Consider the following 17,259-nt stretch of genomic DNA (forward strand, 5'->3'; position numbering starts at 1 on the left):
TTTGAGATATAGGAGGAAACTGGAGCACCCAGACACAACCCATGCGATCACAGGACAAATCAGCAAACTCCTTACAGACAGCGGTAGAATCGAACCTGGGTCATCAGCACTGTAATAGTGTTGTACCAACCTATTATACGGCCACCGATAAAAGAATCTTCAGCTGCTTGGACCACCCAGCTCATGGTTTTTAATCCATAAGACCACCTGCCCCTCTAGTCCCCCCTTTGTGCTCCCCACCCACAGGGAATTTTTAACCACACTGAAGATGTTACATCAAAGAAGCTAGGTGTTGCAGCTAGAATTCTTTGTACCTTGGTCCTATTGTTTATCCAGTCCCCAGACACTTGGGACATCATATTGCAGCTGCACAATACATTGCTAAGGTCACATTTGGGTAACTGTGTACAGCTGTGGTCACCTGCTATAGGCAGGACATCACTGAATAGTAGAGGGTGCAATAAAGATTCTAGAGGATGTTTCTGGGACTGGAGGTTCTAAGTTATAAGGAGAGACTAAGTAGGCTGTGATTGTTTCCCCTGGAAAGCATAGGAGGCCAAGGGGTGACCTTATAGAGCAGAGGTTCCCAGTCTGGGTTCTGTGGACCCCTTGCTTAATGGCATCGGTCCATGGCATAAAAAGAGTCGGGAACCCCTATTATGGAGGTTTACTGAATCATCAAGGGCATACATTAGGTGCACTGTATCTTTGGTTGTTTGTCAGTCTTTATGTAGTTTTCCATTGATTGGATTGTATTTCTTTGTTCTACTATGAGTGCCTGCAAGAAAATGAATCACAGGGTAGCATGTGGTGACGTACACGGACTTTGATAATAAATTTATTTTCAACTTTGCACCGCCGGTGTCTTTTCTCCCCAAGGTTGGGGAGTCTTAAACAGAGGGCATAGGTTTAAGGAGAGAGGAGAAACATTTAAAACGGATACAATGAGCAACGTTTTCACACAGAGGGTGGTGCGTATATAGAATGCGCTGCCAGAGGCAGATCCAATTGCAAAAATAAAAATACATTTGGACAGGTGCGTAGACAGGACCAAATGGGGAAATGGTACAATCTCAGGTAGATATCTTAGTCAGCATTGATGGGTTGGGCTGAAGGACCTGCTTCCATGCATGACTCCTGGGGCTTATTATCTCTCTAAGACCAATCATCAGCACACCTTAGGCAAGCACCACATTTCACCAAATGTTTCGATGTACATTAGATAAATAAATGAATCTGCAACAAAGCTAATGATCTTGTTTTAACAGAGCTGTTTGGCCTAATTACACAGAAGAATGTCATCCTGCCCACAGTGTTCATGCTGGCTTCCAGGGAGAAATTCCATAATTCCTGCCTGACACGCACTTACAATAAAACTCCCATATTCCGCTATCAGACTGTTGGTAAATACAGATGTTTCTGCAGCTGCCTCACCGGAAGGTAGAGCATAAGACATAGGAACAGAATTAGACCATTTGGCCCATCGAGGCTGTTCTGCCTTTCCCTCAAAGCTGATTTATTTTCTCCCTCAACCCCATTCCCCCTGTAAACTTTAACTCCACTTTCAATATATCTAATGACTTGGCCTCCACAGCAGTCTGTGGCAATGAATTCCACAGATTCACCCCTCACTGGCTGAAGAAATTCTCCTCATCTCTGTTCTAAAGGAACATCCTTGTGTTCTGAGGCCACAGCCTCCATTCCTAGACTCCCCCACTATAGGAAAATTCTCTCCACATCCACTCTATCTAGGCCTTTTAATATTCGATAGGTTTCAATGAGATTCCCCTTATTCTTCTAAATTCCAGTGAGTACAGGCCCAGAGACATCAAACACCTCTCATATGCTAACCCTTTCATTTCCAGGGACATTCTGGTGAATCTCCTCTGGATCCAAGTGCAGTTTGACCAATACCTTATAAAGCCTTTACATTATATCCTTGCTTTTATATTCTAATCCTCTCGAAATGAATGATAACATCATATTTGCCTTCCTCACCACCAAATCCACCTGCAAGTTAATCTTCGAGGATTCTTGCACTAAGACTTTCAATTTGTTTCCCATTTAGAAAATAGTCGACACCTTTATTCCTTCTACCAAAATGTGTGATCATTCACATTTTCCACATCTGTGCCCATTCTCTTAATTTATCTAAGTCATTCTGCAGACTACCTGTCCCTCCACCTATCTTTGTATCATCTGCACACTTGGCCACAAAGCCATAAATTCCGTCGTCCAAATCATGACATGATCTAACGTGAAAAGAAGTGGTCCCAACTTCTTTTGATTCCCACACTCTTCTTAAAACACTGGGGATTCCTTCTAACGCTCTGAACAAATTTATTGTGGAAGAAATTCTGAATAAAGGGTTAAAATATCTGAGTTGTTAACACCCTACACCTTCCTTTACTTTGCAACATGCCTAGTGCTGATCTTGGTGCATATCACAGCAGCAAGGTGGAGACAGTGAAGTTCATAGATTGTAGGGAGAACCCTGTGGGCTGTCAGATGTCTGACAATTAAAAAGTATGTCTGGATTTCTTTCATCTGTCTGGTTCTAATATATAAAATAAATTACACTTTTGTACTTTAATGACTTACTATATCTAAAGATTTAATGAACCTACTTTATATCATAAATAAAGACTCACCATTTAGCCTGGGTTCTCAGCACGCTTGCAATAACCTATCTTAGCTTCAAGGATTTTCGAACAACCTGCCTCGGTGTGTTTGGGCAGAAGAGACTGTCTCTGGCATTTTCATGGGAATTGATGAAACACACAGGATTGATTTTTTTAACTGACTGATGTAATTGCCTTTCTCTGTGCATCACAGTATAAAAAGGCTGTGACTATTGTTCTCTGGAAGACCTGACGATCACTCCGTTAGCGAGTCATTCTTCTCTTACTCATGAATAAAGGTATTCTCTAGTCACTTCGATGCCCATGTCCACTTTATTAGTAATCAACTTTAACTGAATTTTCTTAGCAAATTTATTTCCCTAACACTCATCCTGGCTCTGTTCCCCAATTCTTTATAAGCTCACCAGAGCTGTTTCCCATATCCCTTATAAATTCAAAGAAGCCCCATTTCAGACATTTAGACATGGTGTGAATGTGCACCCATGTATGATGTCATGGTAATTCTTGTACTACCATCTTATCAGTGTGAATTTGTAAACCTTGTAATTTTTGACTTCTAAATCTTGTACATCTTATGTTTAAGCTAACTTATTTTTTATTCTTTCTTTCTTCAATTCTTATATTTGTATATCTGTGCACTTGTAATGCTATGGTGACACTGTCATTTCCCTTGGGATCAATAAAGTATCTATCTATCTATTTCTCTTCATAGACTCATTAGGGCCCTGTTCACTCCACTCCTTATAAACTCGCCCAGGCCTTGCTTCCAGATTCCTTTTAAACTCACACTCAGTGTCAGCAAGAGTGAATTGTTTGTGGACTTCAGGAAGGGCAAGTCAGGAGAACACACACAAGTGGGGAAAGAGGGGAAACTTCTTCATTCAGAGGGTGGTGAGAGTGTGGGATGAGCTCCAGTGCAAGGGGTGCAAGCGAGCCCCATTTCAATGTTGAAGGGAAGTTTGGATAGGTATGTGGGTGGTATGGGTATGGAGGGCTATGGTCCCGGTGCAGGTTGATGGGAGTATGCAGTTTCAATGGTTCAGCCTGGACTAGATGGTTTGAAGGGCCTTTTTGTGTGCTGTACTTTTCTATGACTGAATCCTCACTGTGAGGGGGGGGGGTCACTGGAGGAAAGAATGAGCAGCTTTAAATTTTTGGGTGTTGACATCTCAGAAGGTCTATCCTTATTCAATCATGACCAAGACATACCAGTGCCTTACTTCATTGGGAGTATGAGGGGATTTAGACTCACAAAAGACTCTCACAAATTTCTCCCGATCCATGGTGGAGATGCTTCAGACTAGCTGCATCACAGCCTGGTAAGGTGGCTCCAATGCACAGATTACAGGAGTTTGCAGAGGGCTGTAGGATCAGCCAGTTCCATCACGGGCACCACATTCCCTGTTATCCACGATGTCGTCAGGAGGCAGTGCCTCAAGAAGGCGGCGTCCATCTGAATCAGGATCAGGGTTAATATCGCTGGCATATGTTATAACACTTGTTGGCTTTTTTAGCCGCAGTACATTGCAATACTTAATAATAAAAATTATAAATTATGGTTCAAGTATATAATAGTTAAATTAAGTAAGTCATGCAAAAAAAATGTAGTGAGGTAGTGTTCAGGTGTTCAATGTTCATTCAGAAATCTGAAAGCAGATGGCAGAGGGGAAGAAGCAGTTCCTGAATCGCTGAGTTTGTCCTTCAGGCTCCTGTACCTCCTCCCTGATGGTAGCAATGAGAAGAGGGCATGTCCTGGGTGATGGGGGTTCTTACTGATGGATGCCAGCTTTTTGAGACATTTCTCCTTGGAGATGTCCTGGATACTGCAAGGGCTAGTGCCCATGACTAAGTTTACAAGCCTCTGCAGCTTGCTTCGATCCTATGCATTGTCCACACTCTCCCCCACCCCCCATACCAGACGGTGATGCAGCCAGTTAGAATGCAGTCCGCGGTAGAAATTTGTGAGTGTCTTTGATGACCTACCAAATCTCCTCAAACTCCAAACGAAATATAGCCTCTGTCATGCTGTCCGAATTGTGATATTATGTTGTTACTTTGCAAACCACTGGTTAGATCACACTTGGAGTATCATGTGTAGTTCTGGTCACTGGACTATAGGAAGGGTATAATTACACAATGGAGAAGATGCAGAGGACCCTTTTTGAAGGCACCGCTCCTTGAAGATGTTCTGAGCCATGCCCTCTTTACGTTACTACCATCAGCAAGGAGGTACAAGAATCAGAAGACCTACATACAACTAATTAGGATGTATCATCAGGTTTCCAAACAGCCCATGAACCCCTGAACACTATCTCACTTTTGCAGTGCTGATTTTTGTAACTTATTGTAATTTGATGTCTTACACTGTACTGTTGCTGCAAAACAACAAATTTCACAACATACAGTATGCCAATTAGAATAAATGTGATTCTGATTCTCACTCTGATAAATAAACTCGCAGGAGCCCCATTTCCCACACTCCCTATAAACTCACTTGGATCCTGTTCCCACTTTCCTTTTAACTCACTTGGCCCTGTTCTGCATGCTCTATCTAAACTTACCAATGTTCACTCTAAACCTTACTAAACGCCACACAAAAACACTGGAGGAACTCAACCAATGTTCACTGTAAACCTTATTAGATGCTCCAAACACAAAATGCTGGAGGAACTCAGCAGGTCAGGCAGCATCTTTTGGAAATTAATAAACAGTCGATGTTTTAGCCCAAGACTCTTCTACAGACCTGTATTAACGACACTGTGTAACATCTTTAAAAAAGGTGAACTAAATGTATTTTGAAATGTTAACAGGAATAATATCCAATACCCTAGAAAATCTGATAGCCCGTCACCACCACATTCCAGAGGTGATAGATTATTTAGAGTTAACTGTGCTCTCTCTCTCTCTCTCTCTCTCTCACACACACACACACACACACACACACACACACACATGCGCGCACACACACACACATTTTATTGTTCCTGCCAGTAATCTAGGGATTAGGAATACACTAGGGATACTCTATATCAGCCAATTGTTTCCAATAGTCTCAGAGGTACAAAGCTTCTATATATATACATAATATTTAAAAACCAGACTAAAATTGTATCCCTATGCTGTTTTAACAATGCCTTGTTTTTAATAAGGTCTCACCCGTCAAGAATAATTAGATGATTATGTAGTTTTTCTCTACCAATCGGCACCAATGAGTTGGACAGTTCAGATTCAGTCATCTTACACCTAACAATGGTAGCTCACAATGTACACAGGAGTCACATACCTGCAGAAAACACCCCTTAAACATTATTAAACTGCCCTGTTTTGTGATCAGGGTAAGGAGTAGGCTCTGTGGAGCAAAAACACCTGCCAGTCCCCCTGCTGCATGCAATAAAGTTCAGAAATCCCACATGCTCAAATGAAAGGCCTCTGCATTCCTGTGCAACCGAGAACCATTTACGTCGATGGCAGACTGTCTTCCTGCTCACTGACATTAAATACGTCTGGAGAACCTCTTCTTAGGTGGTACACGGAGGAAAAGGACGATGGCAGAATCTTCAGCCTCATCTTCTTCACCCCTTTTTGAAAAGCTGTCAGGTCCACGCAGTTTGCAGATCGGAGTCCCAGTTAGAGCAGACTTTAGTCGCTGCCATTCCCCACTCGTCAATCTTTCTTACAAAGGTGGTCCCACCAGTTGCCATTAACAGGGGAAGTTGAGAATAGCTGGGTTTCCAGTTTCGCACTGAAATTTGAGATCGGATATTCACTCCCTCCTCCAGAGTGGTGGAAACTGTTTTTGCAATGTAAGTGACCCCCAAATCCAAACAGACATGGTTTCTTCAAATCGACAGCTCTTGACAAATCTTCCTCGGAATCCTCACCACCCAGAATCACTCCCAAAGTTTCTGAAAGGGAAGGTTGGCACCTTGCGAAGCCTCGCATCGGCTTTTCTGTGGCTTTGTGGTTGAAATATCACCTCCCCGTTCCTCCTGCTCATGCTCATGCCTCCTGCAGGCAAAGTTAAAAGGTGGGCGGTGTAGGTGAAGGGGCGATGGCGAGCCAACTAGGAGGAGTCAAAATCCCTTTTTCCGTTCTAGAAGTTGTAATCACAGGCGGACTTCCTGGCCCAGGTTACATCTCTTCCTCTTCGCTGGCCTTGCTCCAGCGGTGGCAACAGTTAGCCGTTATTCCCAGCAGGAAGTTCATGGCAACCGATGCAATTGATACAGCGAAGCCCACAAAGGCGATGAAAAGGTAGTCGTCCAGACTCAGCGAGAATCGACAGGCCTTGAAGCTCTCTTCAGTCAGGGTGAAAAGAGGAGTGCCTTTGACCTGCCCCGGGGCGGCGCAGATGACTTCCCTGGAATCTGGCACAAGAAAGACACAACAGGTTACCAAAGGTAAGCTGGATGGAGCGTAAGGAGGAGTTTTTTTTGGTGCTCAGTTGGGTGGAATTATAGTACGGTGGGTAGAGTAGTTGCCTCACAACCACAGATACCCGGATTCAATCCCAGGCTCTGATGGTTTGTATGTGTGTGGGAATGTGAGTGAAAAAAACATAATTAGTATAAGATAGATTGTTTATGGTCAACACAGACTCAGGGGGGCCGAAAGGCCTGTGCTGTATGAACTTTGATGACCTTCCCATAATCTAACCCTGACAAGTCAGGTTATGTGGACTGAGGGTTGGCCTAGCAGCTTTCATTTCAGGGTGAGGTATTGCATTTTGGGCAATCAAACCAGGATAGGACTTATTCAGTGAATGGTAAGACCACTAGGGAGTGGTATGGAACACAGGGACTTAGGAGTACAAGTGCATAGTTCATTAAAAGCAATATCACAAGTAGACAGTTTAGATCAAAGTTCAAAGTTAAAAGTAAATTTTGTTATCAAAGTACATATACAACTTTGAGATTCATTTTTTGTGGGCATACTCAATAACCATAACAGAATCAATGAAAGACCACCCAACTAGTTCAACCAATCAGGTCATCTGAGTACGGAAGTTGGGAAGTTATAAGACGCTGGCAAGGCCACACTTTTGGTCATCTTATTACAGGAAGGATGTACTTAAACAAGGAAGAGTTGAAGAAAAGATTTACCGGGATGTTGCTGGGACTTGGGGGCCAGAGTGACAAGGTGAGGTTATGTGGACTAGTACTTTATTCCCTGGAATGTAGGAGATTGAAAGGTGACCTGACAGAGGTATAGAAGTGTGACAACCATGGACTCTGCTGTGGTATTTATGTGCTGGCAGACTGTGCAACAGGTTCAGCAAGCTTGCTCATGATTATGCATGTTCTAGCTAATTATTATTTCATTATGGTGGTATTTAACTCCCTTCTTTTCATTTTACTCTTGTGGAGACTTGACCAAAAGCACAGCAACATTTACACTCCCTGCTTACCCTCATCCTTGTCCAGGAAAGAGGACTATGGTTTTGACAGACGCTGGAAAGGAGCAGTATTCATTTAGTATTTAGTTACTACTTCCATCCGCAGTGTTGCCATTAACTTTCACGTTGAGATTTTAGTTTACAGCCCCGTTGGCCTAGTGTTTATTGTTTTTCTTTTCCTTTAATCTCTGCAACAGTTCTCATCAAAGCCAGTGAACTGTCGACTGCTTCAGTGTCTTTCCCTCTCTCCACATTTGGGCCATATCTGAATGTTGTGTCAATAAGATCATGAGGGTCATAGACAGGGTGAAAGCATGTAGTGTTTTTCCCATGGAGGGGCTGCTAAAACCAAGAGGACATAGGTTAAAGGTCGGAGGAGAGAGATTTAAAAGGGACATTAGGTGTGACGTGTGTTTGCAACAAGCTGCCATATATAGTATTTGAGGTGGGCATTGGCAATGTATAAAAGCCACCTAGAGAGGTATATGGAGAGGAGAGGTGCAAACAGATGGGACTAGCTCACTGGCAACACAGTTAGCATGGATGTGTTGGGCCGAAAGGACTAATTCTGTGTGGTATGTGGAAGATTTCAGAGGTAGGTTTGTTACACAGAGAGGTAGGTGCGAGGATTGCGCTGCCAGGAATGGTAGTCCAGGCCAAATCAAGGTGTCAGGGTCCAAAGCCCCAAAGCGTATTGAAGCAAATGAACCCAACATTTGGACGACAAGTTAGGTGCCGGGCCAAATTGAAAAGGACAAGGTGTTGGGGCCCAAGGTGAGCGATGGGCCGGATCAGCTCACTGCTCTGCTGTGCGCTGAACTAAGAGTCTGTGGACAGACTTTCCCTGTGGACTTCAGTTCAGAAAGCTATTTGCTTGCATTTATTGTTTTTTTTTCTCTGCACACTGGGTGTTTGACAGTTTTTTTATGGGTTCTTTTGGGTTTCTTTGTTTTGTGGCTGCCAGTTAGGAGACAGCTCTCAAGGTTGCATAACGTACACATACTGTGATCATCAATGTATTTTGAACTGCGAACTTTGGTAGAGACAGATACTGTATATCAGGGACATTTAAGATAGGCCATGAATGATAGAAAAACGGGGAGCTATGTGTGGGAGGGAGGGGTGTAGTGGGGTAGAGATACATCTCTACCAAAGGAGGTGTAAGGCACTCCATCCCTCCACTAGGCTGCAGGTCACCCTTGGGTAAGGTGTAGCACCTGCTTTGCTCCCTCCGGTCACGTGAAACCATGGGAGCAGGTGGTGGATGGTCGTACGAGCAGCCGGTGCAGATCACAAGTCCTGGTTATGTGACCACTGACGACAAGCAGACAATCTCTGAAGAGTATTGATAATGGCTGGGGTCACCCATCTTGTAAAGACACTGCCCAGAAGAAGACAATGGTAAACTACTTCTGTAGAAAATTTTGCCAAGAGCAATCATGGTCAAGAGGCCATGATCGCCCACGTCATACAACACAGCACAGAATGATGATGATGTATGAGGGAAGGGTTACATTGATCTTAGAGTAAGTTAAAAGGTCGGCACAACATTGGGGTCCGAAGAGCCTGTGCTGTGCTGTAGTGTTGTGTGACTATGTCACTCTAACCCTCCACCAGTATCGTTCACATCTGACAGTTCAATGTTTATAACAGCAGCCTGGGCTTAAATTAGCATTACAGCTGCAAAGACAGATGTGATCATTTATAATTTGCACGTCAACATCTGCACTGGAAAATGAATGGTCCCTGCGCATTTTCCCAGTTGTACTTGAAGGTAATTACAGGAAACAAGCAGCACCAGCACAGATGCAGTACTGGAAGAAAACATCTGAGATCATAAAATTAGATGATCGGAACAAAAACAAAATATGGTAACGCATTTCAAAGTTACGTAGTTCAAACATAGCCTGGAGGTCAGGGGCTATTTGGGGGACTGTTCGGGGGGGGGGCGGGGATGTCAGTACCCAAGATCGAAGCCCTAATGCCAAAGCCTGGAGGTTGGAGGTCTGTAGGCATGAGGATTGTCCTGGAGTTGGGGGCCAGTAGCTAGATTGGGAGTCAATAACAAAGATCAAAGCCCGAAGGCTAAGGCCTGTAGACCAGTAGGCCCGAGGACTGTCCTGGAGTTGGAGGATTGTCCGTGTGTGTGTGTGTGTGTGTATGTGTGGGCGGGAGGGAGGAACAGGGCTGATTTTGCTGTTGACCTTCTGTCACTTGTTGTGTTCTGTGTTGTTCTGCCGATCACGGTGGGTGTGCAACATTGACACCAGAATGTGCAGGGACACTTGCGGGCTGCTCCCAGTACACATTCCTGAGTGCGTTGGTTGTTAACGCAAACAACACGTTTACTGTATGTTTCAATGTACATGTGATGAACAGATCTGAAACATTTTTATAAAATGTATAATATTTATAAAATGTGGACCATTCATGTTACATGAGTGAGAGTGAAATTGAGAGAGTCAGATGGATAACAGAGCAAGAATTAGAGAAGGATGGAGTGAGAGAAGAAGTGAAAGAGAGGTCTAAATTTAGAACAGGTGAGAAAGACAGACTGAGAGAAGCAGAGGTGAGAGGAGGATGATAATAAATTGTGACAGAGATTGAAAAGTGACAGAGTGAAACAAGAGCTTAAGACCATAAGACATAGGAACAGCATAAGGCAGCTTGGCTGATTAAGTCTGCACTGGCATTCCATCATGGCTGATTTATTATTCTTTTCAACCCCATTCTCCAGCCTTCTCCCCATAACCCTTACTAATCAAGACACTATCAACCTCTACTTTAAATATACCCAGTGACTTGGTCTCCACAGCTTTCTGTTCCAATGAATTCCACAGACTTACCACTCTCTGGCTAAAGAAATTCCTCCTCATCTCTGTTCTAAAGGGATATCCCCCTACTTTGAGGCTATGCCCTCTGGTTCTAGACTTCCCCACCATGAGAAACATCCTGTCCATGTCCACTCTATCTAGGCCTTTATAGGCTTCAATAAGGTTCCCCTCATTCTTCTAAATTCCCCCAAGTACGGGCCCAGAGCCATCTAACACTCCTCATACATTAACTCTTTCATTCCTGGGATCATTTTTGTGAACCTCCTCTGGACCCTCTCCAATGCCAGCACATCTTGGGGCCCAAGACAGCCCACCATGTTCCAAATACGGTCTGACCAATGGCTTCTAAAGCCTTAGCATTACCACCTTGTATTTAATATTCTAGTCCCCTAGAAATGAGTAGGAGGAAGGAACATGGACGAGTGGAGTGAGAAAGGGAGGGAGAAACTGAGTGAAAGGGTGTTGTAGCCAAGCAGGAAGAAACAGGGGATGATAGGGAGAGGGAAAAGATGGGAATCAGCTTAGCAAGAGAAAGTGAAATGTTAAAAATGAAAGATCGGTATACATACATTCAGTGACCACTTTATTAGGTAACACACACAAAATGCTGGAGGAACTCAGCAGCTCAGGCAGCATCTATGGAAATGAATAAACAGTCGATGTTACAGGCCAAGACCCTTCTTCAGGAAGGGTAAAAATACCTGATAAGGTGACCACTGAGTGTGTGTTCATGGTCTTCTGCTACTGTAGCCCATCCTCTTCAAGGTTAGACATGTTGTGCACCCAGAGATGCTCTTCTGCACACCACTGTTGTAATGCATGTTGACTGAGTTACTGTCACCTTCCTGTCAGCTTGAACCAATCTGCCATTCCCCTCTGACTACTCTCATTAACAAAAAAAGAAAATCACTCACGGAACTTCTGCCTACTGGATGTTTTTTGTTTCTTGCACCATTCTCTGTAATCTCTAGAGACTGTTGTGCATAAAAATCCCAGGTGATCAGCAGTTTCTGAGACACTGAAACCATCCTGTCTGGTACCAACAATCACATTTCTTCCCCATTCTGATGTTCGGTCTAAACGATAACTGAACCTCTTGACCATGTCCACATGCTTTTATGCATTGAGTTGCTGCCACATGATTGGCTGATCAGATATTTGCATTAATGAGTAGGTGTACAGGTGTACCTATTGAAGTGGCCACTGAGAGTATGTCAAACAAGTGAGGGAGAGAGAGAAAGAGAGTAGTGTAGAAATCAGAAGGAGAGTATAGGAAAGAATAAGAGAAAGATAGAGAGGGAGTGAAAGATGGTGAGTGAGTGAGAGAGAGAGAGAGAGAAAGACATACTGCACTGAAACAGACCACTCGGCCCAACTTGTTCATGCTGCCCAGTGCGTATCCTTATGCATTTAATCTTGCACCTGAAACTTGGTCCATAGCCCCCTTGTGCCTAAGTGATTCAGGTGGATTAGCTTCCCGAGAGAGAAAAAGCTAGAGAGTGTGGCTGTGTGTGGAAGAAATGAGAGAGATAGGCAGAGAAAGAGAAAAAAAGAGACTGACAGAAAATGAGAGAGAGACAGACAGAGAGAGAGATATGTTTCAGTGAGAAATAGAAAAACAGGATAAAAGACAAGAAACCAAATTATAGATAGTATAAGGAAACAGAGCCATAGAGTCATAGAAAAGTACAGCTCAGAAAAAGGCCCTTTGGCCCATCCAGTCCATGCCAAATCATTTAAACTGCCTAGTCTCATCAACCTGCACTGGGACCATAGCCCTCCATACCCCTCCCATCCACGTACCTATCTAAACTTCTCTTAAATGCTGAAATCGAGCTCCATGTACCATTTGCGCGGGCAGCTCGTTCCACACTCTCACCACCCCCTGAGTGAAAAAGTTTCCCCTTATGTTCCCCTTAAACCTTTCACCTTTCCCCCTTAACCCATGACCTCTGTTTGTAGTCCCACTCAACCTCAGTGGAAAAAGCCTGCTTGCATTTATCCTATGTGTACCCCTCATAATTTTGTATCCTGCTATCAAGTCTCCCCTAAATCTTCTACATTCTAAATGACTTAGATAAACAGAAACAAACAGTGGAAGACAGAGTGAGATTGTTTCACGCACTTACAGAAGCTGGGACCTGAGTATCAGACCTATGATTAATGTTCACCCCCCCCTACACCAACTCCCTTTGAAGCTGCAATCCAGTGGTGAAGACATTAGCCGCTGGATCTGTCCAGAGACAGCTAAATACTTGTCATGTTGCTGGAGTCACCTGTTCGGGGCAGTGGTCTCCTCTAGGTTAAGAAAAGCTGGTGGCAATTTTCAGATCAACAATCTGGTCTCAACCAAGAGAATTCAGGATCCTCGCCATCAAAATCACTGTTACTAAACTTTTAAACTTGAGGTAAATAAGATAATGGAATTTAAATATCCTTATTTGCTATAATGGAAATTGAGTTCATTAGTTCAGAGCTCTGGATTACTGGTGCATGACTTCAGCACGACATCAGAATCCCCTGTGTATATGACAGGGAAAGAGAAAGGGAGAGACAGAAATGGAAGGAAAGAGAGCAAAGGAACAGATAAGGGAGGAAAAGACAGAGAGAAAGAGGGTGAGAGAGACAATGGAAAGAGTGTAAGAGAATGGATAAAGGAAGACAGAGAAAGAGGGAGAGAGAAATGGAAGGAAAATGTGTGAGGGAATGGGTAAAGGAGGAAAAGACAACCAGAGATGGTAGGAAAGACTGAGCGAATGAGTAAGGGAGGAAAAGACAGAGAGAGAGAGATGGTAGGAAAGAGTGAGGGAATGGGTAAGGGAGGAAAAGACAGAGAAAGAGAGAAATGGAAGGAAAGAAGAGAGAATGAGTAAGGGAGGAAAAGACAAAGAGAAATGGAAGGAAGGAGAGTGAGAGAATGAGTAAGGGAGGAAAAGACAGAAATGGAAGGAAGGAGAGTGAGAGAATGAGTAAGGGAGGAAAAGACAAAGAAAAATGGAAGGAAAGAGAGTGAGAGAATGAGTAAGGGAGGAAAAGACAGAGAGAGAGAGAAAAGTAAGGAGAGAGAATGAGGGAATGGGTAAGGGAGGAATATATATATAGAGAGAGAAAGAAATCGGAGGAAGGAATGTAGGGAAATGGAAAAGAGATGTGACGAGGAAAGAATGAGAGAGAGATGTAAGGAAAGAGAGTGAGGAGATTAATAGGGGAGAAAATAGAGATAGAGAGAGAAACCAGGCATATGCAGTTCATCTCAGTTCCAGCGCTAGATTGAACTAGAACGGAGCAGAGCTGGTATGCCTGGACTCTTTTGATTTTGCGTGTTATGTTTGTGGGTTTTTTTGCTGATTGCAGCAGTTGTTTATTTTGTGCATTGGTGGGTTGGAGTGTGATATTTTTCTTTGAACATGTTCCATGGTGGTTCTTTTGTTTTGAGGCTATCTGTGGGAAGATGAATCTCAGGGTTGTATATTGCACACCTACCTTGATAATAAATGTACCTTGAGTCTTTGAACAGAGACAGAGGGAGAGAAGGAAAGAAATAAGAGAAAGAAGAAGAAAATAAAGAAAAGGTGTAAGCAACAAGACAGTGGCATAGCTAGCAACATATCTAACAGCTCCAGAGACCTCCTGACCTCCAGCAGAGAGTGAGTGTGTGTGTGTGTGTGTGTGTATTTCCCCCAGGTGCTCCAGTTCTCTCTGACATCTCAAAACCTTGCAGGTCGCTAAGTTAATGGTGTAAATTATCCCCTATAATGCAGACACAGCAGGTGATGGAAAATTAACAAGAATGTGAAGAGAATTGCTTACATGGAAAATATGTGTGGGGCTCAGTCATGGGATTGCTCTGTGAGCTAGCATTTCTCAGTGGACTGAATAGACTCCCTTTATGCTTTAGGGAATTATTGCATGGCAGATCTGACTTGAGGAACAGTACAATCTACTCCTGTTTCTACTTCTTGTGTTTTTAATCAGGTACCATAGGTCACAATAACAGATGCAACAGAAAACATTAAACTAAAACAAAACCTGTTATAAATCTGTAATTTAAATAAAAAACACAGAAAATACAAGGAACACTCTGCAGGCTGGTCAGCATCTATGGAGAAGAAAGCGCCAAAACTGAGAAAGAGAGGTGAACATAAATCAGATTTAAATTAAATTGTTAAGAGAGTGAGGAAGGAGAGATGGATAGGATAAAGGGAATATCTATGGTGGGGTGAGACCAGTGTCACATTATGGATAAATTGTGGACACGAATTAATGCAGGATAGTTGGGGGGCGGGGGGAAGGCAGTCAGAGAATGATAATACAAGTGAAGGGGTTTCTTCCTGTTACTTCCTTAGTTAATCTGTACTATAGGTCACTGTTTTTATAACCAGTTTCTTATTCAATCCAATAGTAATTTGAACAATTCCGTTCAATCTTAACTTAATCTACTCTACTCCAAGTCCCATGCTGGTGCATAACAAAGTACCTCCTCTCTGTTTCCATGTAGGTAGTCCTCCTCTGTTCTTTCACAGAGTCCCAGCGTTTTTGCTAAAAATCCAACACCAAACCCATCAGAGGAACCATGTTACATATCTAAAGGCAGGAATTCAACTTTCACCCTGCCAAATGGGAAAATAAAGTACAGGTACTGGGTTTTAAATACATTTTAAATAAAATTCTCATATCATAATGGAAACCAAAAAAGCCACTGGACTGCAAACGTAATAGGTTTGTTAACGTTGTTCAGGCGAGCACAATAGACAATAGACAATAGGTGCAGGAGTAGGCCATTCAGCCCTTCGACCAGCACCACCATTCACTGTGATCATGGCTGATCATCCACAATCAGTACCCCGTTCCTGCCTTCTCCTCATAGCCTTTCACTCCGCTATCTTTAAGAGCTCTATCTAACTCTTTATTGAAAGAATCCAGAGAATCCAGCACCTGACGCCCCGACTCATTCTGAGCCGACATGTGACTCCAGGACCCCAGTTGAATCTTAAGTGCCTCCTCAGTTCAGGAGCAATTAGGGAAAAGCAGTAAATGCTGGCATTGTCACAGAGTCTGAGAATGAATGAAAGGAACTTTTACCCAGTCCCAGTAAATTACGAGGCACTTTACAGCCAGATCAGCGTGGCGGCTGTTACAGCACACAAACTGTGCAGCCTGTGGAGGCACAGCAAGCTCCAAGGTAAATAAAATGTGACATCCACATAAGTGAGTGTGTAAGTGTGTCTGTGTGTGTGTTAAGTAGGTTGTGTGTATGTTTGTATGTGTATGTGTGGATCTTTATGTAAGTGTATTTGTGTATCTATATGTGTGTCAGTGTCTGTGACACACTATGTGTGCCATTATATTTGTGTAAGAGGCTGTGTCTATGTATAGTCTATGGACATCTGTATAGCTTGAGTGTCTTTGTGCAAGTGTGCCTCTATGTATGTGTGATGTGCCTGTGTGTGTGTGTGTGTGTGTGTGTGTGTGTGTGTGTGTGTGTGTCTATGTCTATGTGTGTCTGAGTGTGCATGAGGCCCCTTGGCCATACCTTACCGGAGTTACACTGGTGGACATGTTTCAGGAGCCACTTCAGCAGAGGTTCCAGGGTGCAGCCGCAGAACCAGGGGTTGCCGGCCAGGCGGAGTGACACCGTGGATGGGAGGCTGTCCAGCAGCTGTTGGCTGATGGAGGTGAGCCCGTTGTGGCTGAGGTCCAGGTACTGAAGGCGAGCCAGGGGTGCGAACCCAATGATGGAGAGCCCGGGGTTGTGGCTGAGGGTGAGGGTGGCCAGGTTCTGGGTGGGCTCCAGCAGTTCGCGAGTCACCCGGCTGAGGTTGTTGTAACTCAGGTCCAAGTGCATCAGCTTCCTCAGGGGGACAAAGAGCCGGTCGGGCAGCTCACTCAGAGAGTTGTTGTGGAGGTCTAACACCAGCAGTTCAGAGTAACAGGAAAAGTAATCCAAAGGCAGGGACAGGAGTTTATTGTGAGCCATACTGAGGTTGGAAACGTCTAGAGGGAAGCCAGTGGGGGCCACGACCAGCCCACTCTGGCTACAATCGGCTGTCTTCTTCCTGCAGTTACAAAATGCTGGACAGCTCCGAGCAAGTCTCTGAACCACGAGAATTAACAGCAAAGAGCTCGCATACATAATCCTGGCCTGGAAGTCGTTCCTTCTCCCTCCCTCTCTCTCTCCCTCCCTCTCTTTCTTTCCCTCTCTCTCTCTCTCTCCCTCTCTCCAGATCAGATGTAATGATAGTTGAGCTCTCTCCCGAAAGTACCGGGGGCGTTCCTCCCAGTCTCTTCCCGCCGCCCCTGGCATCCAAGGAAGAAAAATCCAGGGAATAACATCTGCAAACGACAAGTGAACAAGCAGATTACAAGAGACCCCGAACTGCAAATCTAA

General features: G+C 43.9%; 1 protein-coding gene across 1 annotated transcript; it reads right to left on the reverse strand.

Moving 5' to 3' along the window:
* Nucleotides 1–3,716: 3,716 nt before the first annotated feature.
* LOC134346257 (leucine-rich repeat-containing protein 55-like) lies at nt 3,717–17,004 on the reverse strand. The gene is made up of 2 exons (XM_063047594.1): nt 16,410–17,004; nt 3,717–7,009 (listed from the first exon to the last, which is right to left on the reverse strand). Exons 1-2 carry the CDS (start codon nt 17,002–17,004, stop codon nt 6,774–6,776), a joined length of 831 nt encoding a protein of 276 aa, XP_062903664.1. The 3' UTR covers nt 3,717–6,773.
* Nucleotides 17,005–17,259: the final 255 nt, after the last annotated feature.

This window comes from Mobula hypostoma, chromosome 5 (assembly GCF_963921235.1).
Source record: "Mobula hypostoma chromosome 5, sMobHyp1.1, whole genome shotgun sequence".
NCBI classification, from domain to species: domain Eukaryota; kingdom Metazoa; phylum Chordata; class Chondrichthyes; order Myliobatiformes; family Myliobatidae; genus Mobula; species Mobula hypostoma.